Raw genomic sequence first — 23,531 nt, 5'->3', positions numbered from 1 at the left:
TTCATTCAACAAATATTTATTGAAAGCAGACTATGTACAGTGCAACCAAGCTGCCAGCCCTGTGCTAAGCCCCTAAGAGAATGTGAAAGGATTCCCTTTGTGTCCAAGCAGTGCCCCCGGCAGGCGTCCCGAGGCTCAGCTTCCTGGAGGAGGCCTTTATCCAGAGCGGCTGGGAGGCCCTTGGGAACAGTGCAAACCCAGCCATGCCTGGGGCCTGGGAGAGGGGGCTCTGCCTGACCCTTGCTTCCCAGCCTTGGATGTGCAGCAGGGAGGGGCACCTCCAAGCTCCAGGTGAAGCTGGTGTGGGGTCTCGGGGGTTCTTTCTGTTTCTGGGCAACCTTTCTGAAAGCCTTTCGGCCAGGTCTGCAGGGACTGCAACAAGAGAAGGGAAGGGCCTGGAGGGGTGGAGACGGGGGAGGCGAGAGGGACACAGCAAGGTAACGAGGGCAAAGAGCAAACTGTGGGGCCAGAGGCGGGTGCGTACAATCCACGCTGTGGTCAGGGCTTGGTCGGGAAGAGCAGGCAGGTGAGCTGACAGCGATGGCTGTATCTGTCCACAAGGGGCAGTGGGTGCTGTGTGTAGTGCTGGACCATGGCGACCACGGATGGAAACAGCTAGACAGGACGCAGGGCATCATGCTGGGGAAGGGGCCTGTTGACATTTTTCTAAATCCTTTCCTTTCAGTTTGCCCCATGAAGTTCTACTGCCCTTTTGTGCCCTGTTCCAGGCCTCATGGAATTTTCTCGCCACAGCACCCACGGGTGTGCTGTTAGCCAGGCCAGGTAGAAATAACTCTGGGGCCCTTCCTCTGCCCAGGCCTTCTAGCATGGAAACCTCAGCAAATGCCGGACACAAAGTCCAATCCTTGGCATGGACAGAGTCTAGATTACCCGGTGCTCACTCTCCTCCTGGCTGGGGTCGTGGCAGGCACAAAAACCCCCCACCCCCACCTGGGGCCCTGGACAGACTGAGCCTTGCGGAGGGGGTGTCTCCTTCTGAGAAGGACTTCAAGTCCCTGGCTTCTGTCATGTCCACCCAGTCCAGAAAAATGCCAAACGTGTGTTTTCCCCTAGGCAAATGCACCTGGCTCTGCTGTGCCCTCTTGTCTGCTAGTCCCCATCCTCCTCCAGCACCCACCTCCTCGTTGTTCCTGCCCTGCCGGCCCAGGGCATAATGCCTCCCACCGTCCAGCTGCCGGATGGGAATATTGAAGACCCGGCCATGGAGAAGCACTGCCAGGGTGAGGGGCTGGGAGCTGTGAGGCTCTGAACTGGGGCGCACAGTGTAGGCGCCATCCTGTGGAGGAGACCCCATCTGTCAACCCCATCTCTCAACTGGCCTACCTGCAGCCTTGGCCCCACAGATGGTCAGCAACCCACCTCCCACCCACTCTCCCATCTCCAGTTGCTCAGTCAGCCATAGCCCATGAGCAGAAGGGTTTCCGCAAAGGCCCAGGAAGGCTGCAGTTGCCCACCTTTTGGAATTGGAGCAGGGCACTCTCAACAGCATGGCGGTCACAGTTTCCTGAGTACCAGGGCTGACCCAGCAGGCTGCCGTCCTGTGCGTACACATACAGCCACTCAGAGACGTGCCAGGGCACTGGAGAGGGACTGGGGCAAAGAGAACCCTGGGTTGTGTGGCTCTTTGTGTTCACATCTGCCTTCTCCAGACTGGGTCTGTGCCAGTAGAACCAAGATGTGTCCGTGCCTGCTGCCCAGCACAGGGCTACATGCCCACGTTCAATGTGTTCCTTGCGATAGCAGCCACCAGCCCAAGGCGGGTCCCTGTCTGCCTCCTCCCAGCCCTCTCCTAGCCCCACCTCACCTCAGCAGTCGAGGTGCTCCAGGTAGGTGCTCTAGAGGAAAGAGAAGATCTCCTTCCTGCTGGGAGAAGCAGATTACAGAGTTGAGGCTGGGAGGGGATTAGACAAAGAAGGCTTTGGGTCTGGCTGCAGAGGTGGGGGAGGTTAGAGGGCTGTGCGCATAGGCCTGAAGCCCAAAACTGGACACTCAGTGCGTCACCCCTCCTCTCCAGGCCTCGGGCTTTGGTAGGACCTATCAGCTAGGCCATATGTGACCTTCAAATGAGGGGTGATCTTGAGGTACAGGCTGGGAGTTTCCTGCTTTGTCGAAGACCCTAGAAATTGCCCCGTAGGATCCCGGTAGGCCTGGTCTCACCTGAAGTCAGAGCTGCAAGGATTCCCACGGCAAAGTGGGGCATGAGAGGTGGGCAGAGGGCTGGGGAGCAGACTTGGGGCTGCAGGCTTGTGGCTAGGGTGGGAGGCAGGACTGCCTAGGGTCCACACTGAAGGTGCCCGTACTCACCTTTAGAGGTGGCATTCGCTGCTCCCTGGGACACAGAAAGTCTGCTCAGAAGAGACTCAATCCTGTAATCCTATCCCCTGGGCCCGAAGTCGCTCCCTGAGCCTCCCCCCAACCCCAGGTCACAGGTTCCCTGGCTAATAGCCTCTTACGTTCCGAGCTTCCTGGGGAGCTACAGTGGGCCTGTGGGGGGCAAGGTGGGGAAGAGAGCTCAGGTTTTACTTCCTTTAAGAGAAAGAGCCCAGGGAACCCAGAGATTGCAGGGTCAGAGATGGGGAAGCCAGAGTTGGCCATTTTGTGTGTGTGTGTGCGCGCACGCGCACACACACACACACACACACACACCCATACACCCAGCGGGCACTCACCTGGGCACCATTGATATCCTTGGCAGAGAGATTGGGGGCATCAGGACTTGGGAGCTCAGAGTCCTAGTCAAGGCTGGGACTGAAATAGGGAGGGCAGGATGGGCTGAGCTGGGCACCAGGCAGGGGTACCCACGCTGACCAGGGAGGGGAGCAGATGCCTGCAGGGCCTGCTGCCTCTCAGCAGCCTGGGCTCTCTGGGAGTCCTTCCAACCAGAGGGAGGGCTGTCGTGACACAAGAGCTGGGAAGCCCCATGCAACCTTTGAGTAAGTACCCCCCGCTGTGCAGTGGGGGGTCAATCTGGACCAAAGGCCAAAGCATGGGTGTCCCTGTGAGTGTCTGAAGGCAAATGTGTATTGGTGGAACAGTGAGGGAAGCCAAGGGAAGAACATGAAGCCAGAATGTGTCCTGTTTTGAGCAGCCGAGGGCCCCAGGGCAGGAGGGACCTGGGACAGAGGGAGGTGTTCACCCGGACTGGACTCACATTCCACGTAGACGTTATTATCAGGTTTCTTTGGAAGGCCTGGCACCTAAGGGTTTGACCCACAAATGGGAGAGAGGGTGAATCCATCACTGGGGAGCCTTGGGGGGGGGGCTACTTTGGGTATTTCCCTCCCCCCTCACTGGTGGTGACTTTCTGAGAGCTAGCTAGAATGATTTCAGTCGCTCCTTTGCCTGGGGGAGGAGCACCCACGAGCACCTTCCCCTTCAGCGGTACCTGTAGGCTCCAGCTCTCCTTAATGTGGGCATCCAGGAAGAGTGGCCTCTGGGAGGCCTCTGGGGGAGGCCTTCCCCAGTAGCGCCGGGTGGCACGGAGAGCTCGCTTACATCTTGACAGGGGCCCATGGCAAACAGGATGCCACTCTGCTCTGAGCCCTTTTCTTTGGTTTCAGGGATATTTCCTGGCTCTTCCAGGCCTGCTACCCCAGCCCTGCCAACTTCCTAGCCAGAACCCTGTGACGGGTGGGCAGGGGGGCCACTTACATCTCTGGCTGGTGTAACCAGCTCTGGAAGGAAAAGGAGAAACCAGCAGTCAGAAACACAGGGAGAAAGGAATTCAGCGAAACTTAAGCTGGGAGAGTGGAGTGACCTCGGACCTTATCTGAGGGCACCCCCCGAGCCAGCTTTGAAGCTCCAGGAGATAGCCACCTGAGTTCCAATCACCCCACTTCATAACCCCAGGGGTGCTGCCCAACTGAACCTCCCAAATGATTTGCCAGGCTTGCTCCAAATTGACTTTGGGGTATTCCAAAAATCAAAATCACCCCCAAGCTCATGAAGGCTTACCAACCACTGAGCATAGAAAACACAAACATGCCTCAGGTTAGCTGTTTGCCCTGAGGCAGGAGGAGACTGCCCCTCTTGAGCCATTTTCAGACAAAAACACAGGGCTGAGGTCCCTCACTATCCCGACACCCCAGAGGTTCTGTGTTCACAGGCCTCGGGGCTCTTAGCATGGGCAGTCTCTGGACAGTGATAGCAATAATGACAAGGGCAGAATCAGAGACCGGCAGCCAAAGGGCCCCTTGGATGGGGGATGACACTCAGATGTGTTTCAACAGTGCAGGTCCTCTGGGCAGGTGAGGCTGCCCTTCAGAACTCCTCAGTCCAGAGTGTCCCTTGCCTGGCCCAGACACCACAGCAGATGCACGACCGGACCTGGGAGTCAGGGACTCTGCTGCTTTGTGATCTCAGGCAAAGCATTTCTGGGCTCCAGGCCTCAGTCTCCCCCTGAACTGCCTGCCTTAGCAGGGATGGGCAATCAGCAGGTAAAAAAAAAAAAACAAAAAAAAACCAAAAACGAGGACCCCCCAGTGATTGCAGGGAGTGACCTGCAAAGTGACCAGGCAACCTGAAACCAAGTCACAGGAGATCGAGTCTACCCTCAGGGGTGGGCAACCAGTGGGCCTCTGAAAAAGACATGACATCCTCATTACCTTGCTTCCTGAGGGGGAAGGGCTGTCCCTGCTTCTTAGCCTCCTTCAGGCTCAGTACCGCCTTCAGCTGTGGGCACAAAGGGGTGGGGAGGAGGACTAGGGTTAGGGAGGAGGGGGAGGCGAACTGAGTCAGGGGGAGGGCAAGGATGGCGGGGTGGGAATGGGCCTTGAAACCACAGCAGCACAAGGACTCATGTGCAGAGGTGACTCTTTGCCTCGGTCCTGTGGCTCTTGCTTTGTTGTGAATCTCTCCCTGATTTTCTTTTTATTCCAGTAAAATCTATGATGAAAGCGGTAACTTGTGAGACCATAAGCTTCTCTCAGCCCAGCGGGCAGTGATGGCAGCAAAATGAAGGATTTCTCCACTGTCTAGGCAGGGAGGGGTCCGCAGGCTCTAGGGACTGGGGAGGAGAAGCCGAGCCAGCCCTGCCTTCTGGGCTCCGGCTCCAGAAGAAGGGTGAGTCCTGGGGGATGAGGACAGCCAGGGGCACAGCGCTGGGGGGGCCGGGTGGGGCAGGTGGGAGCAGCGAGGGCTGACAGGGTTCCTCTTCTGACACATTTAATTTTTCAGGGACCTCTTTTTTTTTTTTCTTTAAGATTATTTATCTATGTATTTGACAGAGAGAGAACACAAGCCGGGGGAGTGGGAGAGGGAAAAGCAGGTTCCCCACCGAGCAGGGAGCCCGATGCCGGCCTTGATCCCAGGACGCTGGGATCAAGACCTGAGCTGAAGGCAGGACCCTTAACAGCTGAGCCATCCAGGCACCCTCAGGGGCCTCTTGAATGCAAATATGGGGGAAATCTTGCAAATGAGATGCCTCTTAGATTTACTCCCTGGGAAAGGGTAGCCGGGTCGGGTGGGTGGGGAAGGAGGGGCTTGGGGGAGGGTACTGTTCACCGTTGTGGCCTGGGGCTGCGGTGGTGGTGACTTGGATGCGCCCACGGGGCCAGCGTGATCTGGAAAAGGCCCCAGGCATCGTGGGTCGGTGGGTTCCTCCCACATAGGTTTCCAGTTTTCCTCCCACCCCCCACCTAGCCTCTGTTTCCTCCCCTTCTCCCCCTCACTGGCTTCCCCACAGCCCCGTCTCCATGGCAACTGGAGGCGGCCAGCTTTCCTGCCCCCACCTGGCCTCGTGGAGGAGCTCTGGGGGTGGGAGGCCAGCAGCAGCCAGGCTCTCCTGGCACCCCTACCCTTGCTCTGAGAAATGAGGGATCTCAGAGGAGGCCCCAGGGACCTTGTCGGGCCTCCTGCTTTCCCACTGTTGCCTTGGTTACCGTGCCCCTCCAGCCTCCTCTCCCCTTCCCACTCTTCCTCTTGCCTTTCTCCCTCCTCCCTCCGCCTTTCCTTCATCCTTCCCTCTCTCTGCCCAGCCCAGAAGCTTCCGCAGCTGCCGGCTGAGGCCTCCGCTTGCCGTCCCAGCACAGACAAAGGGAGAAGAGGCCAGGCCTGCGCCCTCCTTCCTCATGGGGACCTCTGTCCGGCCTGACCACCCAACCCCCTGCCTCAAATGCCCAGCCCTTACCCAAGTACACAGAGTCCTCCTCGGTGTCAGGAAGGTGGGCTGGGGCGAGACTGAACGGCAGAGCCTCACAGGGGGGCAGCTCATATTCATCTTCATCTTCTTCTTCCTCCCCCTGGGCTTTCCAGAAGGGACAGAAGAGGGGCAGTACCAGTGGGAGGCACTGTGGCCCACCTCCCTCCACCCCAGGCTCAGCACCTGCACTTACCTCAAATCTGCTGGTCCCCGGGGTGGGCCAAGGAGATGGGCTGGGGGCACCTTTGTTCCAGGCTGGGGAATCTGGACAGGGGACTGAGGAGACTGGGCTCACCTTCCAGCACCCCCCACCCCGCAGTGACTTCCTCTCTTTCCCCCATAGAATAAACCATCCGTGTTTTTACAGTGGGCCTTTCAGGCTACTTCACTGGACTCAGAGGAGCTATTCATGACCAGTGTCCAACACGGCCGCAGGGCCAGTGAGGTCGGTGTTTTGAAACCCAGGGGGCCACCGTCACTTACCTACATATCTGGGGGGTGGAACGGGTGGCTCCAACCTGCAATCAGACTCTAGTCAACTCTGCCCGAGGGGCCGGACCCTGCACCGCTCCCAGGACATTCACAGCCACGGCTATGTGAGTGGCGCCCCCTAGAGTTGTGCGCCAATAGCCTGGGACCGGGGCAGCAGGAAGAACAGTCTGGGGGTAGAGCTGGTGCCTGGTGGGTGCACAGCCGGATGAGCAGGTGCCCCAGTGAAGCCGGTGGGGCGGGAGCCCTAGTGCTCGCAGTGGCATGGAGGTGGGTGGATGGCCTCCCTGGGCAAGTAGGGCTGTGCCCAGGAAAAGCGGCGGCGAGGGAGAGACAAGAGAGGAGGCGGAGGAAAGAGAGGAGCCCGAGTACTCACTGGAGCTTGCTTCCCCTGAGCTTGTCCTGGAAAGAATCAGGGAGGGAGCATAAGTCAGTGCAGCCAGGATGCCTCTCCCTAGCAAGCATCCTGGGTCGCCAGGGGTGGCGGGTACATCTGTGCACCTGCTGCTGCCCCAGAACCAACTCTCACCATGGCTGGGCTGAAGGAGCTCTGATCCCTGGGAGCCCAGGCTCTACCACAAATGGCCTGGGGACAGAGGTCCTATTATTCTCATCATTTGCATCTCACAAGCACCAGGAAGGTGGGTCTGCTGTGGCCTCTAACCTCAAACCCAGTTGCCCCATGAGGCTCCCATGAGCTTCCCCACATGGCGTCCCACAGCTGTGGTCCACGGTCTCCAGCCCCTCTGCCTCTCTGGAGGAAGGGCTCTCCCCTCTGCTCTAGGGCCTCAGGCCCACAAGGCCGGACCCGAGCTCAGAGGCTTCCTGGAAGCTCTCTGGTCGGTGCCCCCTCCTCCCAGAGGCTCCAACTCTCCCCATGGTTGGCCAGATGGTCCTTTCCCAACTCACAGAACAGAGGCCATTAAGGGGCAGATCCAGTTGAAAATGGGACACTGTCCTTGCACTTTTCTTAAACACTTTCGCCTGCTGTCCTTTCCTGGTGAAAGGTCACCAATGATGAAAGAAGCGGAGGTTAGTGAAAAGCTCAGAAATACGCATGTGTATTTAGTTTGACAGCTTCCTTTCTGGATGGCTGTATTTATTCATGGAGTAAATATTTATTGAACATCCTCTCTATGCCAGATACTGTTCCAGGTGCTGAAGATGTTGTAGAAAATCCCAAAGAAGCATGCGTATTTCCTGCCGGACCCTCACAGTAGCCCCATGATGCAAATGCTAGTTTTATCCCCCTGTGAGGGAACTGAGCTTATTAGAGCGAACTCCTCACAGAATACCACAGATGCAGTGCCTTCGACAACAGAAATGACTTTTCTCACTGTTCTGGAGGCCAGAAGCTCACGATCAATGTGCCATTAGGATTCATTTCCGGGGAGAGGTCTCTTCCCGCTTGCAGACCGTCGTCTCCTCTCCGTGTCCTCACATGGCCTAGACTCTCTGCAGTCCTGGAGAGAGACATCTCTCATCCCTTCTTAAAGGGACAACCAGTCTCATGGAATCAGACCTCCACCTTTATGACCTCATTTAACCTTAATGATCTCCCTAAAGAGCCTGTCTTCGAATCTAATCCCAGGGGTGTTAGGGCTTCACCATAGGCATAGAAGAAGGACAAATGCAGTCCAGAGCTCAGAGGCTTTGAGGAACTGAGTGGCTTTCCCAAGGTCAGACAGCTAGTAAGCATGGGAGGTGGGGTTCCACCCCAGGTTTGCCCAACCCAGAGTCTGTGCACCAATCTGGAGGTGCTCCTGTATCTCATCTAGGGTTGAGTCCCTACCCTCCTTTCCTGTCATGGAATTAGACACAGCAGGAAACATGCCTTCCTTAAGTCTGAAGGAGCCCATGACCTCCAGGTGTTGTTACTTTAACATCTGAGAAGTGTTGGGGGAAGGGCCTGGGGTCTGACTTTGTTAAAACCAGGGACTGAGGAAACACAGAGGAGGATCATGAACTAAGACCTTTCTAGTGCACCGTGACTTTCCTGTGTCTGTTATTTTGGTGATGTCTTGGCTGTTGGCAGAAAGGAGAAGTGAAAGCCAGGTGCTTACATCTTGGGAAGCCACATGGCTAGGACCCTGGAGAGGAAACCCCATGGTTGGAGCTGGCCACAGCCTTCAGAGAGGAAGACCAGATGAGTTCTGGGAACTGCGGGCCAATGGGCGCTTCGGAAGCTATGAAAAATCACTGGGGTGGCTTACCAGGGAATCCAAGTGGTACAGTGGAAAACACTGAGAAAACAAGAACAGAGAAACAATCCAGGCCTGGGTCAGGGGCAGGAGGCTCCTCCCCAACCTCTACTCCCCATTTGACCTTTGTTCCACATTTGGACCATAATGCAGGGGGCAAGCTCCCTTACCAAAGGGACTTCCTATGGGACAGGGCCAGCAGGTCAAAGTCAGCTGGAGGCTGCTGCTCTAGAAGCCCAAACCAAGTGGGTTCCAGTAAGCACTGCCCTTGCCCCGGCACCTCCCTCCTGTTCTGGGCTTTGCATAGGCAAATTCCAAGACCTGGGTGAGTGAAAGGGTCCCCCCCCGGGGAACAGAGGATGGAATCATGCCATCTGGGTGGGGGCATGGGCCAGGACAGATCAGGGAGAAGGGGGGAGGATGGAAGGAAGCCTGCTTCATGGCTTTGTCTCACCCTGGCCGGCCTTCTGAGGGGTGTGGACTGTGCTTCTTACTAATTACACAGACTGATTTGTTGGACAACCTCTTTCTCCCCTGGCACAGGATAGTGCAGAAGCCTAGCTCTTCCCTCAGGATGAATTCCTAGAAGTGGAATTGCTGGAAGCTCACATTTTGGTTGCAAGTCTCCATGGTCTGGGAGCCCCCGAGCACCTGTTTTAAGGCCCTTTCCCAGCACTCGTGATTCTTCACATTTGCTGGGCTTCGGGAGCTGATCTCCAATGGGAACAGACTGTAATCTGCAGGCCCAGGGTAGTCTAAATCCACCCAAAGCTCTCTAGGGCCGTGTCCCTCCTATTTGCATGATCACAAGCATCACTGGAGAGCTTGTTAAAAGCCCTTGTTCCCAGATCTTCCTTGAGTTTTTTGTTTTTGTTTTTTGGGTTTTTTTTTTGAGAGAGAGAGAGAGAGCATGTGCATACCCACGCGCAGGTTAAGCATGGGGAGTGGCAGGCAGAGCGTTCCCTGAGATCTTAAGGACTGGCTACTCCAGGAGGGAATTGGGATTCTACATTATTATTTTAAAGATTTATTTCCTTGAGAGAGAGAGGACACACGTGTAAGCAGTGGGGAGGGACAGAGGGAGAGGGAGAGAAGTGGACTCTGAGCTTAGTGGGGAACCCAACGCAGGGCTTGATCTCATGACCCTTGAGATCATGACCCAAAACCAAGAGTGGGACACTTAACTGACTGAGCCACCTAGGTGCCCCAGGACTTTATATTATTTTTAACAAACATCCTTGGTCAATTTTATAATCAGTTTTGGGAAATGCTGCTCTACAGGAAACGGTCTGAGAACATGTGACTTCTAGGACATGTTTAGAATCCCATATGCACTTTTGCTCATTCAGAACACAGTGGTCCCCAGCAGAGAAAGAATGTGACACAGACCTTGCTTTCAAGGGGCCCCTCCAAGTGATGGAGAGGGCACACCCAAGGAGATGTCCAATCTCTGCGTTTCGGTTTCCTCTTGTGTAAATGGAGATGTCTGTGGGCAGTCCTCTTGGCGGGGGAGCTTCTGAGGGTCAAATGAGGGGAGAGCCCAAGAAACACACAGCAGCCGCACAATAAATACCAGCTTTCCTGAGACAGTGGTGTGGTGCCTGATGAGGTTGTCCAGCAGACAGGGCAGGTGGTGGGATCCTTGGTGTGGCCAAGTGGGAAGCACTGGGAGGAGGAGGCCATGGTTCCCGAGGACCCGGAGGAGGAAGGAGGTCTCAGGGATGAGGGCAGGAGCCCTGAGATGGGGGTGACTGGACTCCCAGAGAATGGAAGGGGATGTGTGCCATTCTTTCTGACTGGGGAGCGTGTCCTGCACTGGGGGCATTCTCCATCTTCCAAATCCTAGATCCAGCCATAGGAGCCCCCTGAGGCCTTCCCAGCCTTCCTTGTAGCTGAGGTGCAAGCATTTGGCCAGCAACAGGCCCCCATGTCAAACTTTGTATCCAAAGCAGGCACCAAGAGGAACCCAGCCTGGGGAGGGGATGACAGCTGTGTCCTATTTCCAGAGTCCGGAGATTGAGAAGCTAGTGCCACTACCAGGGCCCAGGTTAGCGGTGCTGGCAAAGCGTGGTATCTGTGCGCAAAGGTGCCTCCACCGGGCCAGCTAGGCCGTGACCTTTGGGACATGATTCCTGAGAGTTTCTCTGGTCCTCCCAGAGCTACTGTGAGCTACAGAATATTTTTAATACTTATTTTTCAGCCTAAACTAGCTAGGGTGGGCTTGTCTTACTTTCACTTGAGAACTCTAGAGTTGAAACTGCAGAAGTCCAAACAGTGAGGCCAGATGTGGGCGTCTCCTGGAAAGGTGAGACCGAGGCATGGGATGGCCTGAACATACAGGGCGGGAGAGGGGAGCCCTGCAAGTGGCAAACAATGTCCTATGAGGAGTCATAGAGATGGAGTCCTCAAGATATTTCTACCTGAGCAGGTGGAGCCTGAGGCCAGTGGAACTCTGAGGTTGGGTTAAAGCGAAGGTCAGGGACCCGCCCTCTCACTTCCTAAAAGTGATACAGAGCTTGGTGTGTAGTAGGTCTGTGTTTTTTTTCTAGTTTCCCTCAGATTTCCCAAGGGTTAGGGTGGGGGCTGACGGTCGATGCCAGCTTTCTGGGTCTCCAGGGCAAAGAGCACGAGCCGCTAGCACCCTGCTTCTGCCCATGCTTGGCACGCCTCTGTCCCACACACCCTGCCCTTCCCTCTTCCGGAGCCTTTGCTCATAGCAGAATTTGCCGTGTCACAGCTCTGCCTAAACCCGGGAGGGACGCCCCATGGCTCCTTGAAAGAAAGAGCCAAATGCTTCTTGTTGCCTTGTAAGGAGCTCAGGCCCCTATCTGCTCTTCCTGCCCCAGCCTCTCCACTTTCTCCACGGACTCACACTTGCCTTCTCTCTGACGGGACAACAGGAGGGGTGTTGTCCCTCTGCATCCTGTTGACTGAAGGAAATTTCAGTTGGAAGAAATTTAAATCTTTACTGAGTCCTTAGAGAATAAAACCAAGGGAGGACACTCTTCATGTACAGCAAAACACAGTAAAAAAAGAAAAAGGAGTCTTCTCTATGTATGTAATACTTCAAAAACATTTTACGCCCCCCCACCCTCCAGCGACTTTACTCCGCTCTGCAAGTGACAAGACTCTCTTCACAGATGGTGGAAGCACATTCCCCTTCCCCGGACACCAGCCCTCTCCCTTCCACCTGGGCCTGATAATGCAGATCACCACAGCTGCTTTAGCTACCTTTAAACTTGATCTGTTAGCCACTGCCCAGATTCTAGAAGGAGCACCTGGTTTTAGAGAACTGCGGAGATGTCCCAGGATTCGGGAAGCCTGGGGAAGGTGACCGGGGACAGGGTAGTTGCAAACATTTACAATGTTAGATGGCTTCCTTCATCCCTTTCTAGCCTCAGGCTAGAAAAGGAACCTTTTTTAGATGTGCGGCTGGATCCCAGGACCCTGAGGTCATGACCCTAGCCAAAGGCAGAGACTTTAACCCACTGAGCCACCCAGGTGGCCCAAGCAGGCTCCTTTTCTAGAGGTTACACACCTGCCATGCTTTTGCTAGAACACTTTGGCCTATCTCCTCCCTCTTCCTTCAGGCCACAGCTTCTGTGACCCTCAGGAGAGGTCCCAGACCAGGGCCAACTGTCTCTCCCCACAACACACTCTCTCTTGTGGCTCCCACCATCAGTAAATCTAGGGCTTTACTTCAGAGCTAGACTGTGGACTCCCACTTGACTGTAAGCACTCTCCATGGGTAGTGACTGTGTCTGTTCAGTTCAAGGCCCAATTCCAAGTGCCCAGCCCAAAGCCTGGCACAGAGCCAGCTCTTAACAAATAGTTGTTGCTGCATATTCAAATATCCCTTGAAGCCTGCTTCTCTGTGTGCACCTACTACATGCTAGGCATTGGCCTGGGCACCGGAAATACTGCACAGAATGGCAGAAAAAAATCCGTGCCCGCTGGAGCCTACATTCTACAAAGAAAGGTAACAAATAAATAAGAATTTAAAAAAAGCCTGCGTCTCTGCAAACATCTCTGGTGTCTCTCTTCTGAAAGGCTATAGGTTGTTCCTTTACTGCCCACTGGACGTCAGGCACTAGGCCTAGGCTAAGCACAGTGTCCTACCTGCTAACAACTCTCTTCCCTGAATGCAGATGGATTACTGCGGAAATCTTCTCTGGGTACCTATGCCTGTCTGTGCCCTTACCCTACTGGGTCCTTTCCTCTATTTACCTTCCAGAGAGTGTGTGTGTGTGGTGGGGGCACCTATCCCCCTCCCCCTGTGCTCCAATCCCTCATTCCCCCACTCCCCCATCTCCCTGGGCGGATGTAATATGGCCCGACTTAGGTTTCCCTCTTCAGCCCAAAGCCAGAGAGCCAGATATCTGCTATTCCCGTTGCTTGCTAGTTCCTTCCTCCTAGGACTGGTGAGCGGAGAGAGTTATGGAAAACCAGCCAGGCCTTTTACCTCCCCCTTCGGAGAGACCAGGCACTGCCCCTAACGGATGTGTCACCATTCCACATCCTTCCTTTGATGGGCGTGGAGGGCTCTGAGATCACCCTCCTCGCCTTTACCAACGGAAAAATTGAGACTCAAGCAGGGATGGATGCTGGGCCTTGGGCCAAGGCCATCCAATCGTATCATAGGCCAGTACTAAGGCCCTCATTCCCCCATCCCGACCCTGTCGGCCACCGGGACCACAGCAGTCTTTCTACGGGAAAGGGCGACCCCTGGTGGTAAAGAGAAGCGTGATGGCCTGTCCTCATCTCCAGGATGACAGGAAGGGGCGTGGCCTGCAGGACCACCGACAAAGGTTTACCACCTGCTAGTGATGCAAAGACCCTGCTTTGAAAATGGGCACAAATTTGTGAGGCCTATACAAATGAAAGATTTTAAAAATATGCACAAATAAGATGGAAAGTGTTATTAAAACGAGTTTCTGTTTATGAATTTGTTAAGTTTTTATTTTTTAGTGATCTTTACAACCATTGCTGGGCGAGAACCTACAACCCCCAAGATCAGGAGTCACATGCTCTACTAACTAAGCCAGCTAGGTGCCCCTTTGTTTATGATTTTAAATGACGGTTTTAACAAACTTTTATTTAAAACATTCATGTGTTGAGGATAACTCCATCCAGCACAGGTGCAGGTCCTTCCCAGTATAGACTGTGTATGGTTCTGAACTGTTCCCATGACCCTGAAGGGGAAAGAACCCAAATTCTGGTGCACCTTATCCTTAGCCACATTCCCTGTAATGACCTAATTAACACTGCCCTGTGACTTTACCTGCATCCTGTCAGCTGGATCATCAGGAAGCAGGGATAGACGTTAAACAGCTTTTGGCACATCCCGGCCAAGTGACACAGGCTCTAACTGGTTCAAGAGTCCAGTGCTCAGCCCTGGAATGCAGAATTCCCTGTTACAGGAGAGAATGGGCCTTTATTAGAGAGTCCAGGGCCTGGAGCAAAGCTGTCTCCAAGTTTCTATGGTATCTATCGCTCATCTCTTGGCACAGAGGACTATTCAACAAAAGGTTGATTGTCTCAACCAAAGTACTTAGAAAACCAAGAGTTTGAGAACGTCCCAGACAGAAATGGGTATGCTTAAAGACCACCTGACTAGTTAATATGACCCCCACTCCTGCTACCAAGGGAACCTGGGTGATTTACTTTGAATATCATTTCTGAATTTGTTTCTAACTGTACCAAAAATAAATGGAATATTTCTAGGAAACAGCTGGTCTCGACCTAAGTACAGAAGAATAAAATCTCACTGTATCACAGGGTCATGACTATACCGTCACAAACCAGGTATTTTCCTATCAACCTTGATGATCAGGGACACAGCAGTACATGATCAGATCAGAAAGTGTATAAGCTGAAAATAGGGTTGGAGACATAAAGTCCAATATATTGCTGGCCACTGTGGTGTCACTGCTCCCGATACAGGTGTAACCTGAATCCCCACTTGGGAGCCAGAAATCAGCTGAGAAGAAGCCTCTGGAGAAAGACTGTCCTGGTCCTGGAGGGTGGATGAAGTGGGGCCTCCCCACAGCTCATCCCACTGAGCAGACTGGACTGAGTTCCTGACTTGCATTTAAAGGATTGGGTAAGTCTCTTCTGTAACATCTCAGAGGATCCCTGAGTAATGTGGAAGTTAGACAAGAGTCTGGCGCTGACCCTGAGCTGTGAGCAGAGCATTTTGAGACAGAGCATACTGAAGGAGAATGCCCAGCTTCTAACTTCCTGGCAGCCTCTCAGCCTTATCAGGGTCTGTCATGTAAAGATGCCTGGGCGCAAGACGCTGACAGCGGTCCGACACCGTGGCCCGAACGCCCGGACACATATCCCAGGGGCTGAGACCCCAGGCCTTCTGCGAGCTTCTCAAGGAGACCTGCAGGCCATACAAGGACCCTAATAAGCTTAGTCCCGCCCCAGGGTCCCGGCTGCTCCTCCCTCCTGGGAAGAGGCGTTCGCTCCACGCTAAGGAGAAGAGGTCAGGGAGGAGTACTCTGCATCTTTCCACAGCGGAGGGGCCAAACCCCAAACAACCATCCCCTTTCCCCAGCAGCCCAGGCCGCGGTAGGGTGGGAGGCGGGCCAGGGCTCCGGTCCGCGGAAACGGAGGGCTCGGATCGGCGGCCCCGCAGTCGAGCAGTGTGTGCAGGGGCGGGGAGCCCGGCTGGCGGGGAGAGAAGACCCTCTTCTCTGTATCAGGGAAGCCCCCATTCCGGGATGAGGGTCCCACCTCTCGCTACATTCTTCCGGTCCCGAGCGTCCCGGTCTCTGAGGCCCCGCCCCGCAACCCACTGCTTGCTGGGATTTGTAGTTCCTGGGGGCGGAGCTAGCACGGCCTGTGCGTGGGTGTGTCTGTGTCCAGAGGTCCACTGTGGCGTCCCGGTCCTCGTGACCTCCTGCCCGAGGGCCTACTGGACCTGGGGTTGGCACTGAGGTCGCAGACCTCTGCTCCCGAGGCCCCGCCACGTGGCCCACTCCTACTGGGACTTGTAGTTCGGGCGCGCCTGTGTAGGTCGGGTGGGCGGAGAGTGTCCCCCGGGAGCTGAGCCCAGCTAGTGCCATCCTATTCCTCTTTGGCCTGGATCTGCACAGTAGACCCGGAGTAGCAGCCCCGGTCGGGCTTCTGGTGTCCCTTTTTGCAGCCGGCCCACCGCCTCAGCGGCACCTGAAATACCAGCCTCTAGGTGGGCAAATTGAGGCACGAAGAGTTGCGTGCTCTGGCTGCGATCTGCCCTGGTTTCAGGCGGAGCCTGGCTGCAGTGTAAACGTGGGAGAGGAAAGGCCAGAGTGAGAACTTGGCCTGGGAGGCCCAGCCCAGGCCTGTGGTTCATTCTGGGCAAGGGGAGGGTCTGGGGCCCTTTCAGTTCTTTTTTTTTTTTTTTTTTTTTAAGATTTTATTTCTTTGACAAGTAGGCAGAGAGGCAGGCAGAGGGGGACGGGGGAAGCAGGCTTCCTGCTGGGCAGAGAGCCTGATGCGGGGCTAGATCCCAAGACCCTGAGATCATGATCAAAGCAAAAGGCAGAGGCTCAACCCACTGAGCCACCCAAGGGCCCCTGCCCTTTCAGTTCTTAAGAGTCTGTGATCAATGCTGTCTCGAAATGATGAACAGATTCGCCCAGGACAGACTGAGCACATTAGAGCTGACCACCTCATAGGGTTGACAGATCAACCCTAGAGAGGGAGATCAGGGAGGAAGGACGTTTCTCTTGAGGAGGAAAAGCAAGAAATGGGACAATCTTGGCCCACAGGTTTCCTTTGAGGATTACATAAATAGGGTTTGGGGGCGGGTTATTATTATTGTTTTTTATTGAAGAATAGGTGAAATACAATATTATATTAGTCTCAGGTACAACATAGTGACAGTTCCATATATTAGGGAAGTATCATTATCATTTAGTTACCATCCGGGGATGAGACTGTTTTGTAAACTGTAAAGTCCAGGGCATGGTAAGGGGTTACCATCCTCAGAATTTGAACTTGAGACCCTGGAGAAAAGGCTCTGGTCCTTTAGGACCCTCACTTTAAAAGGGAAGGTACACTCATGTAAGATCTCTCCATCAAGAGAAGCTGGGTGGTAGAAACATGGGCCCTGTCTATAATATATTTTTTAAGTCGGGTGCAAATGAGTCAGGGTTGGCCTTACTGCTCAAAAGTTACAAAGCTCTTTGAGTGTTTGTTTGTTGACTGCTTTATTGACTGTACAATTCAGTGTTTTTTAGTACATTCACAGACTTGTGCAACTACCATCACTATCTAATTTCAGAACATTTTCATCACCCCAAAAGGAAACTCCTCCCTATTAGCAGCCACCCCCTAAACCCCCACCTCCTTATCTCCTCCAGCCCCAGACAACCATTAATCTATTTATTTCTACAGATTTGCCTGTACTGGACATTTCATGGAATCATATGATATGTGTTCTTTTGTGATGGGATTCTTTCACTTAGCATAATGTTTTAAAATTTCATCCAGGCAGGTAGCAGGTAGCAGTACTCCGTACTGTTTTTTGCAACTTCTTGTGAGTCTACAATTATTGCAAAATACAACTTCTTTTCTTTAAAGCCAAGTATCTGGAGGGTGAACAGAAGTAGCGTGTTACAAGTGAAAGGACTCCCATCTGGCACTAACATTTGATGCTGAGAGAAGGGTGGGCCCTGGGGAAGGAGGGAGGACAGGGCCTGGTGGGGAGGAAGGGGTCCCTGACTCAACCCAGCTTCACCTCAGGAGCCTGTGTGCTCTGAGGGTTGGGATGGCCTCACCACCAGGCTCCTAATCCACCCTCTGCCGCTCACTAAAGGGATCTTGGAGCAAGTTTTTTGGTTTGGTTTTACCTCATTTGGCCTCCATTTCTTCATCTGCAAAATGGGGATAATAAAATCATCTACCTTAGAGAATAAATGGGAGGATTAAAGGAAAAAAATCAAATAAAGGACAACACCTGGCATATAGTGCCAACACTCAAGATTGTTAGCTCTTTTTTTTTTTTTTTAAGATTTTATTTGTTTGACAGAGAGAGAGAGAGAGATCACAAGTAGGCAGAGAGGCAGGCAGAGAGAGAGGGGGAAGCAGGCTCCCCATTGAGCAGAGAGCCTGATGCGCGACTCAATCCCAGGACCCTGAGATCACGGCCTGAGCCAAAGTCAGAGGCCTAACCCACTGAGCGACCCAGGCACCCCAAGATTGTTAGCCTTTATCATGAGCTTATCATGAAGACCCAGTGTGACCCTGGCTTTGAGTGGATAAACCAGCCCTTCCTCCTGCCCCTGTCACCCAGTGCCCTTCTTGTCACCACCGTGCACCACTGGAGCTCCTCCTGCCCCATTCTTGCTGGACGGGAAGAGTCCCACTTTCCCAGAGGTCACCAAGAAATTCCACAATGTCACTGCCCAGAATGTCTCTGAGCACCCAAAAGCTTTATTCAGAAAATATGGCGGTCCACACCCCTGGCCATTCCTCAGAGCTGGTTGAAATGATCTAGAAAAATTCATTACAGATCAAATTTAAAGGGTAGATGTAGTCCGAGTCAATGCCTTCAAAGGAATATTTTGGGGAATTTGATGTTGGAATTTTTAAGTGTTACAACAGATCCCTGCCAGCTTTCCAGGCTGAGGAAATAGGACAGCTCAGCCTGACCTGTGCCTCTGGCTTGCAGTCCAGGACCCAGAAGGGACTGCTTTGCTGGTGTCTGCATTTTATACACAGGAAATAGACTCAAGGAGGATCATACGACAAGGTAGTTAGAAGCCAGGTTGGGAACTCCATTAGGGAGACTCCTTTCCAATTTCAAGAAATCCTGAGCCCTGGAAACCAATTCATAAACCTGGGTCCATGGACATAGAAGCAGAGAGCTGGCCATCTTGGATGGCTCCAGACCTTGGCCAGAGACCAAGCAGCCAAATTTAGAAGTCAGTGTCAGATGCCTCTCTCTCCTGGTGTTTTTTCAGCCAGATGTTTGTCCTTAATGTTTATTAATAATAATGGTAATGGCGCCTTGCATGTGTCCAGGCCTTTCTTTTTTTTCAAAGAGCTTCCCAAGGGTCATCTCACTGGATGCCCACAATACCCCAAGGTAGGATGACGGTGAAAGGAACCTGTGGCTCAAAAGTTTTAAGTGTCACCCTTTCCCAGGGTGACAAGTATCTTGGGGACACACTAGAATGTGGGAGTTTTGCTTTCTAATCTGCTAATCAGAGTAGAAATCTAGTAAAAAATTTTTTTTTTACCTGCTAGGTGCTCTGCTGAGTGCTGGCATCTGTGGGGAGCAAGTATTTCTTGTTCTCTTCAAGGTCCTTCCAGCTGGACTAAGAATTAAATTGATGTGAGACAGATTAACAGGAGAAAGTCAGATTTAATAGTGTACATATGGCGAACCTACACAGACTTGGAAATTCCAGGGACAGTCAGGCAAAATGAGATCTAGTTGTCATTCTGAATTAAGAAGGGGGTAGTGTTCTGGGACTTCAAAGGGAAAGAATGCAACTCACAGGAGGATGAAAAAGAGTAAATGTTTGGTCAACAAATGTTTTCTAGGCCACTCAGAAACAACGGGACAGAGAGGACTTTGATCAAATGGGCCCAGGCTAAGTTCCTTCCAGTCTACCATACCTAGTTCACAGTATAATGTTGTTGATGGTGATAGCTGTCTTCCTGGAACAGGTCCTGAACCTAAATTCTTTTAGGCATTTGGGAGGGGAAGGGGGTAAAGAGCTTTTCCTGAATCTGCTGGGTTTTGATTGCTTTTTAACTCAATATGACCTTCATGTTGGTGTGGCCTGCCCTTGGACTCTTCATTTCACAAGAATAATCTGATGTAGCTCCTGGGCTGAGGGAGCCAGCAGTGTGATAGAAGAGGCACTCATGTAGCAGATGATAAAAAGTGATGGCAAGAGAACTTTTCAGGGGGACAGAAGTGTTTTATATCTTGGTAGGATATAGGTTTACATGGGTGTTTGCATATGCCAAAACTCATTATGCATATGCTTTGTTCATCTTGCTGTATATTTTCCCTAAAAATGTAGAAAATGAGAATGCTCTGGGAAGACTATGTCTAGCCAGGTGCTGGCAGGGGGCAACTGTTGGGAAGTGGGCCAGAGGCAAATTAGGTTGCGCATGGGTACAATTCCACCTTTCCTTGTGGGGTGTGGTTGAAAAGTTTTCCCATGGAGGCTGTAGATCAGATGGCCTAGTAGCCTTGATGCCCAGAGCACCTGGGGACTACAGAGGAGGGGGACAGGGATTGCTGCATGTTTCAGGGGACCAATATTTCAACTGAGTGTGCAGGGTGAGCAGTTGGCAAGAGGACAGTTGACAGGGGGAGGGTGGTTTCTGAGCACTGCTCAGTGAAGTGTGGTTGCCTAGCATGGTTCAGATAGAAAGAGGTAGTACCAAGCTTTGAACTGCTTCCCTTCCTCCAAGCCCTATCAGTAGGCCTCAGTGAAATTCAAGCTGGTTGGAATTATATTTTTAAAGATTTTATTTTTTATTTTTTTTAAAGTTTTTTTTAATTTATTTGACAGACAGAGATCACAGGTAGGCAGAGACGCAGGCAGAGAGAAAGAGGAGGAAGCAGGCTCCCCGCCGAGCAGAAAGCCCGATGCAGAGCTCTATCTCAGGACCCTGGGATCACAACTGGAGCTAAACCCACTGAACCACCCAGGTGCCCCTGGTTGGAATACTTTTTTAAAAAAATAGGGGCACCCAGGGGGCGCCTGGGTGGCTCAGTGGGTTAAGCCGCTGCCTTCGGCTCAGGTCATGATCTCAGGGTCCTGGGATCGAATCCCACATCGGGCTCTCTGCTCAGCAGGGGGCCTGCTTCCCTTCCCCTCTCTCTGCCTGCTTCTCTGCCTACTTGTGGTCTCTGTCTGTCAAATAAATAAATAAAATATCTAAAAAAAAAAAAAATAGGGGCATCTGAATGGCTCAGTCGGTTAAGCAGTTAAGCGTCTGCCTTAGGCTCGGGTCATGATCTCTGAATCCTGGGATAGAGCCCCATGTCCTCGGCATGCTCAGTGTGGGTCCACTTGGGATTTTTTTTTCTCCCTCTCCCTCTGTCCTCCCCCTGCTCGTGTGCTCTCTCCCTCTCTCAGATATATAAAACAAAATCCTTATTTATTTATTCATCTGAGAGAGAGAGAGAGCACAAGGGGGTGAGGGACAGAAGGAGGGGAAAAGGCAGACTCCCCACTGAGTAGGAGCTCCCTCCCAAGACCTGACCTGAGCCAAAGGTGGACGCTTAACCGACTGAGACCCCCAGACACCCCTAAAAATTTGTTTTAAATTAATTTTATGTATTAATTTTTAAAATAAATTCTACCCCCAACATGGGTCTCAAACTCATGACCAGGACATCAAGAGTCCCAAGCTCTACTGACTGAACTCTCCAGGTGCCCCTAAGCTAGTTGGAAGTTTTTAGGGTTTTTTGTTTTTCAGATTTATTATTTATTTGAGAGAGAGAACACCTGTGCTAGCAAGCAGGAGAGGGGGGAGGGGCAGAAGGAAAGAATCACCAGCAGACTCCCCTCTGAGCACAGAGCCCAACCTGGGGCTCAATTCTATGACCCATGAAATCACCACCTGAGGAGAAACCAAGAGTCAGCTGCTGAGCCACCCCAGTGCCCCTAGTTCGAAGTTTTAAAGCTACTTCCAAGAAAGAAGAACAATGTCCTGTTAATCCCCCCGGGTCAGGAGGCCAGGTCCATATCCTGATCGCATTGCGTTTTGTCAGCTGACATCTTTTGGGGTTTGCCGGTGGCTCCTGACTCTCCACTCAGGATCCAGGGTGGAAGTGTGGCCCCTGTGCTGACTCACTTCCTGGAGGGCCTGGCTGGCTGGTGCAAACACGGGCTGGCCTGTCTTCCTCTGGAGAGAAGGGTGGGAGGTATTGCAGGCCTAGTCCAGGCTTTGAAGCCAGACCAGCGTGGGCGAGAATCCTGGTTCGTGGCTGAACTGGCAATGTGACCCTGGACAAGTCACCCCCTGTGAGCCTCCCTGACCCTTTTCTGTCCATGAAGCCTAATGATGAGGGTAGTAGGTCTGAGGACAGAAGCACATCGCGTGTAAAGCCACGGAGTCCACAGTAGGCACTCAAGGGACAGACAGCAGCTGTGAGAGCTTGAGCGAGTCCAAGGCTCAAGGGGCTTGGGGCTGTGGACACTGCCATCCCTGGCGGAGTTTCCCACGCGGCCTGCTGTTAGCCTCCTCAATACCCGCTACAATTCGAGGTCCACGTGAGCATCTCTGGCTCCCGGCAAGGGACAGGGGCGAGGGACGGCTCAGCAGCGCCCCAAGCCGGTTCAGGCCTCCAGGCTCTGACTCGCCCGCGTGCGGGGCGGCGGAGGGCCCCACCACCGGCCACGAACTACCGGCGAGGCGCTGGCAGGCGAGCAGCGCTCTGGGGTCTGACCCCCGGAGCCAGGCTCCGCTACCGGGGTCGGAGGGGCTCTCCTGGCCCGGGGCGCCTCCTCCGGGATCTCGCTTCCCGAAAAGAGGGGCCTTCCCGAAAGGAGAGGCGGGAGGGGGCGGATCCTTGCTAAAGAAATGCTTTATTTTATTCCATCTGTGACAAACTGGGCATTCCCGCTGGGGCAGGCTGGAGGGAGAGGAAAAATGCGAGTCTGGTTAAAAGAAAACCAAACAAACCAAACAAACCACACACACACACACACACACACACACACACACAAGGTTTCGAGTCTGGTTACCAGATGTTTTTGTCGCTCATGGAGTGCTAAGGGGCTTGGATTCCCAGGCTGAGCGACCTGCTCTTTTGTTTTGCCCTTAATTAGCAAACCTCATTTCATGTTTGTGGTAATGGGGCCACCATTGGCCAAGTGAGGCTCAAATGTGGAGAACAGTGACTCCCATTCATCCCGCCTCCTCCGTAATGCACAGAGTCAGTACAGAACCAAAGAGCTACCTGTTACGCCCTGGGGCAGACCAGAATCTGTAACCCTTGCTAGGGCGGGACTAAGGGGCGGGGACAAGAGGCGGTGAGGTGTGGTGTGACTTCCCATCCACTTGCCAGCTACACCAAGCTCCTGGTGGGAGGGTCAGGGGCATTACTTCCTGAGGTGCTCAGCACACCTACTGGGGTCCCCCTACTAAATTCTCTTTTCGGGAAGAAAAATGAGTCTAAGTTTATTAAGCATCTATTTGTTAATTTTATGATCTCATTTAATCTTTGCCTTTATCTTTCTGCCCACTTACAGACTGGGTACGGTGAGGCTCCAGATTAAACATAGCGAGTAAGTAGTCAAACTTTTCAGCTCTTTCTACTCTGCCAGGTTATCTGCCCAGCCACAGGTTCTTGTGGGGACAAAGCTCTTGTGGGTGTTACAGCTCAGATTACCTTGTATTTAAAACCAGCAGTTTGGGGCACCTGGGTGGCTCAGCGGGTTGAGCCTCTGCCTTTTGCTCTGATCATTATCTCAGGGTATTGGGATGGAGCCCCACATCAGGCTCCCTGCTCAGCGGGGAGCCTGCTTCCCCCTCTTTCTCTGCCTGCCTCTCTGCCTACTTGTGATCTCACTTTCTCTTTCAAATAAATCTCTCTCTCTTTCTTAAAAAAGAAAAGGGGAGTATGGGGGAGGTCACCCAACTTGCATGGGCATTAAAAAAAAATGAAAAAGACCAGCAGTTTGACCATGAAGACACTCAGATGTCAGCTAGTG

The 23,531-nt window shown here is 53.0% G+C and overlaps 1 protein-coding gene and 2 long non-coding RNA genes across 5 annotated transcripts; 1 reads left to right on the top strand and 2 right to left on the bottom strand.

Annotated features, from left to right (window-relative positions):
- On the bottom strand, nucleotides 1-7,273 carry SH2D6 (SH2 domain containing 6). 3 transcript variants are annotated; one of them, XM_032352644.1, is made up of 16 exons: nucleotides 7,179-7,258; nucleotides 7,026-7,051; nucleotides 6,644-6,678; nucleotides 6,354-6,436; nucleotides 6,149-6,260; nucleotides 5,524-5,582; nucleotides 4,626-4,692; nucleotides 3,673-3,695; nucleotides 3,173-3,218; nucleotides 2,691-2,769; nucleotides 2,475-2,505; nucleotides 2,326-2,350; nucleotides 1,826-1,884; nucleotides 1,476-1,559; nucleotides 1,139-1,297; nucleotides 1-615 (listed from the first exon to the last, which is right to left on the bottom strand). In XM_032352644.1, the coding sequence occupies exons 1-16, from the start codon at nucleotides 7,179-7,181 to the stop codon at nucleotides 499-501; spliced, it is 1,008 nt and encodes a 335-aa protein (XP_032208535.1). In that variant the 5' UTR covers nucleotides 7,182-7,258; the 3' UTR covers nucleotides 1-498. The 3 variants fall into 3 exon arrangements, with proteins under 3 accessions (XP_032208535.1, XP_032208533.1, XP_032208534.1); XM_032352642.1 differs by having other exon boundaries at nucleotides 6,149-6,436; nucleotides 7,179-7,273; XM_032352643.1 differs by having other exon boundaries at nucleotides 1,826-1,881; nucleotides 6,149-6,436; nucleotides 7,179-7,271.
- Nucleotides 5,033-23,105, top strand: LOC116595853. The gene is made up of 3 exons (XR_004287888.1): nucleotides 5,033-5,082; nucleotides 14,794-14,953; nucleotides 23,070-23,105. It is a non-coding gene; the product is annotated as an uncharacterized LOC116595853 (long non-coding RNA).
- On the bottom strand, nucleotides 13,897-15,639 carry LOC116595854. The gene is made up of 3 exons (XR_004287890.1): nucleotides 15,592-15,639; nucleotides 14,132-14,261; nucleotides 13,897-14,042 (listed from the first exon to the last, which is right to left on the bottom strand). It is a non-coding gene; the product is annotated as an uncharacterized LOC116595854 (long non-coding RNA).
- Nucleotides 23,106-23,531: the final 426 nt, after the last annotated feature.

This window comes from Mustela erminea, chromosome 7 (genome assembly GCF_009829155.1).
Source record: "Mustela erminea isolate mMusErm1 chromosome 7, mMusErm1.Pri, whole genome shotgun sequence".
Classification (NCBI taxonomy): Eukaryota; Metazoa; Chordata; class Mammalia; order Carnivora; family Mustelidae; genus Mustela; species Mustela erminea.
The sequence above is the reverse complement of the archived record's forward strand: the minus strand, read 5'-3'. Positions and strand labels throughout refer to the sequence as shown.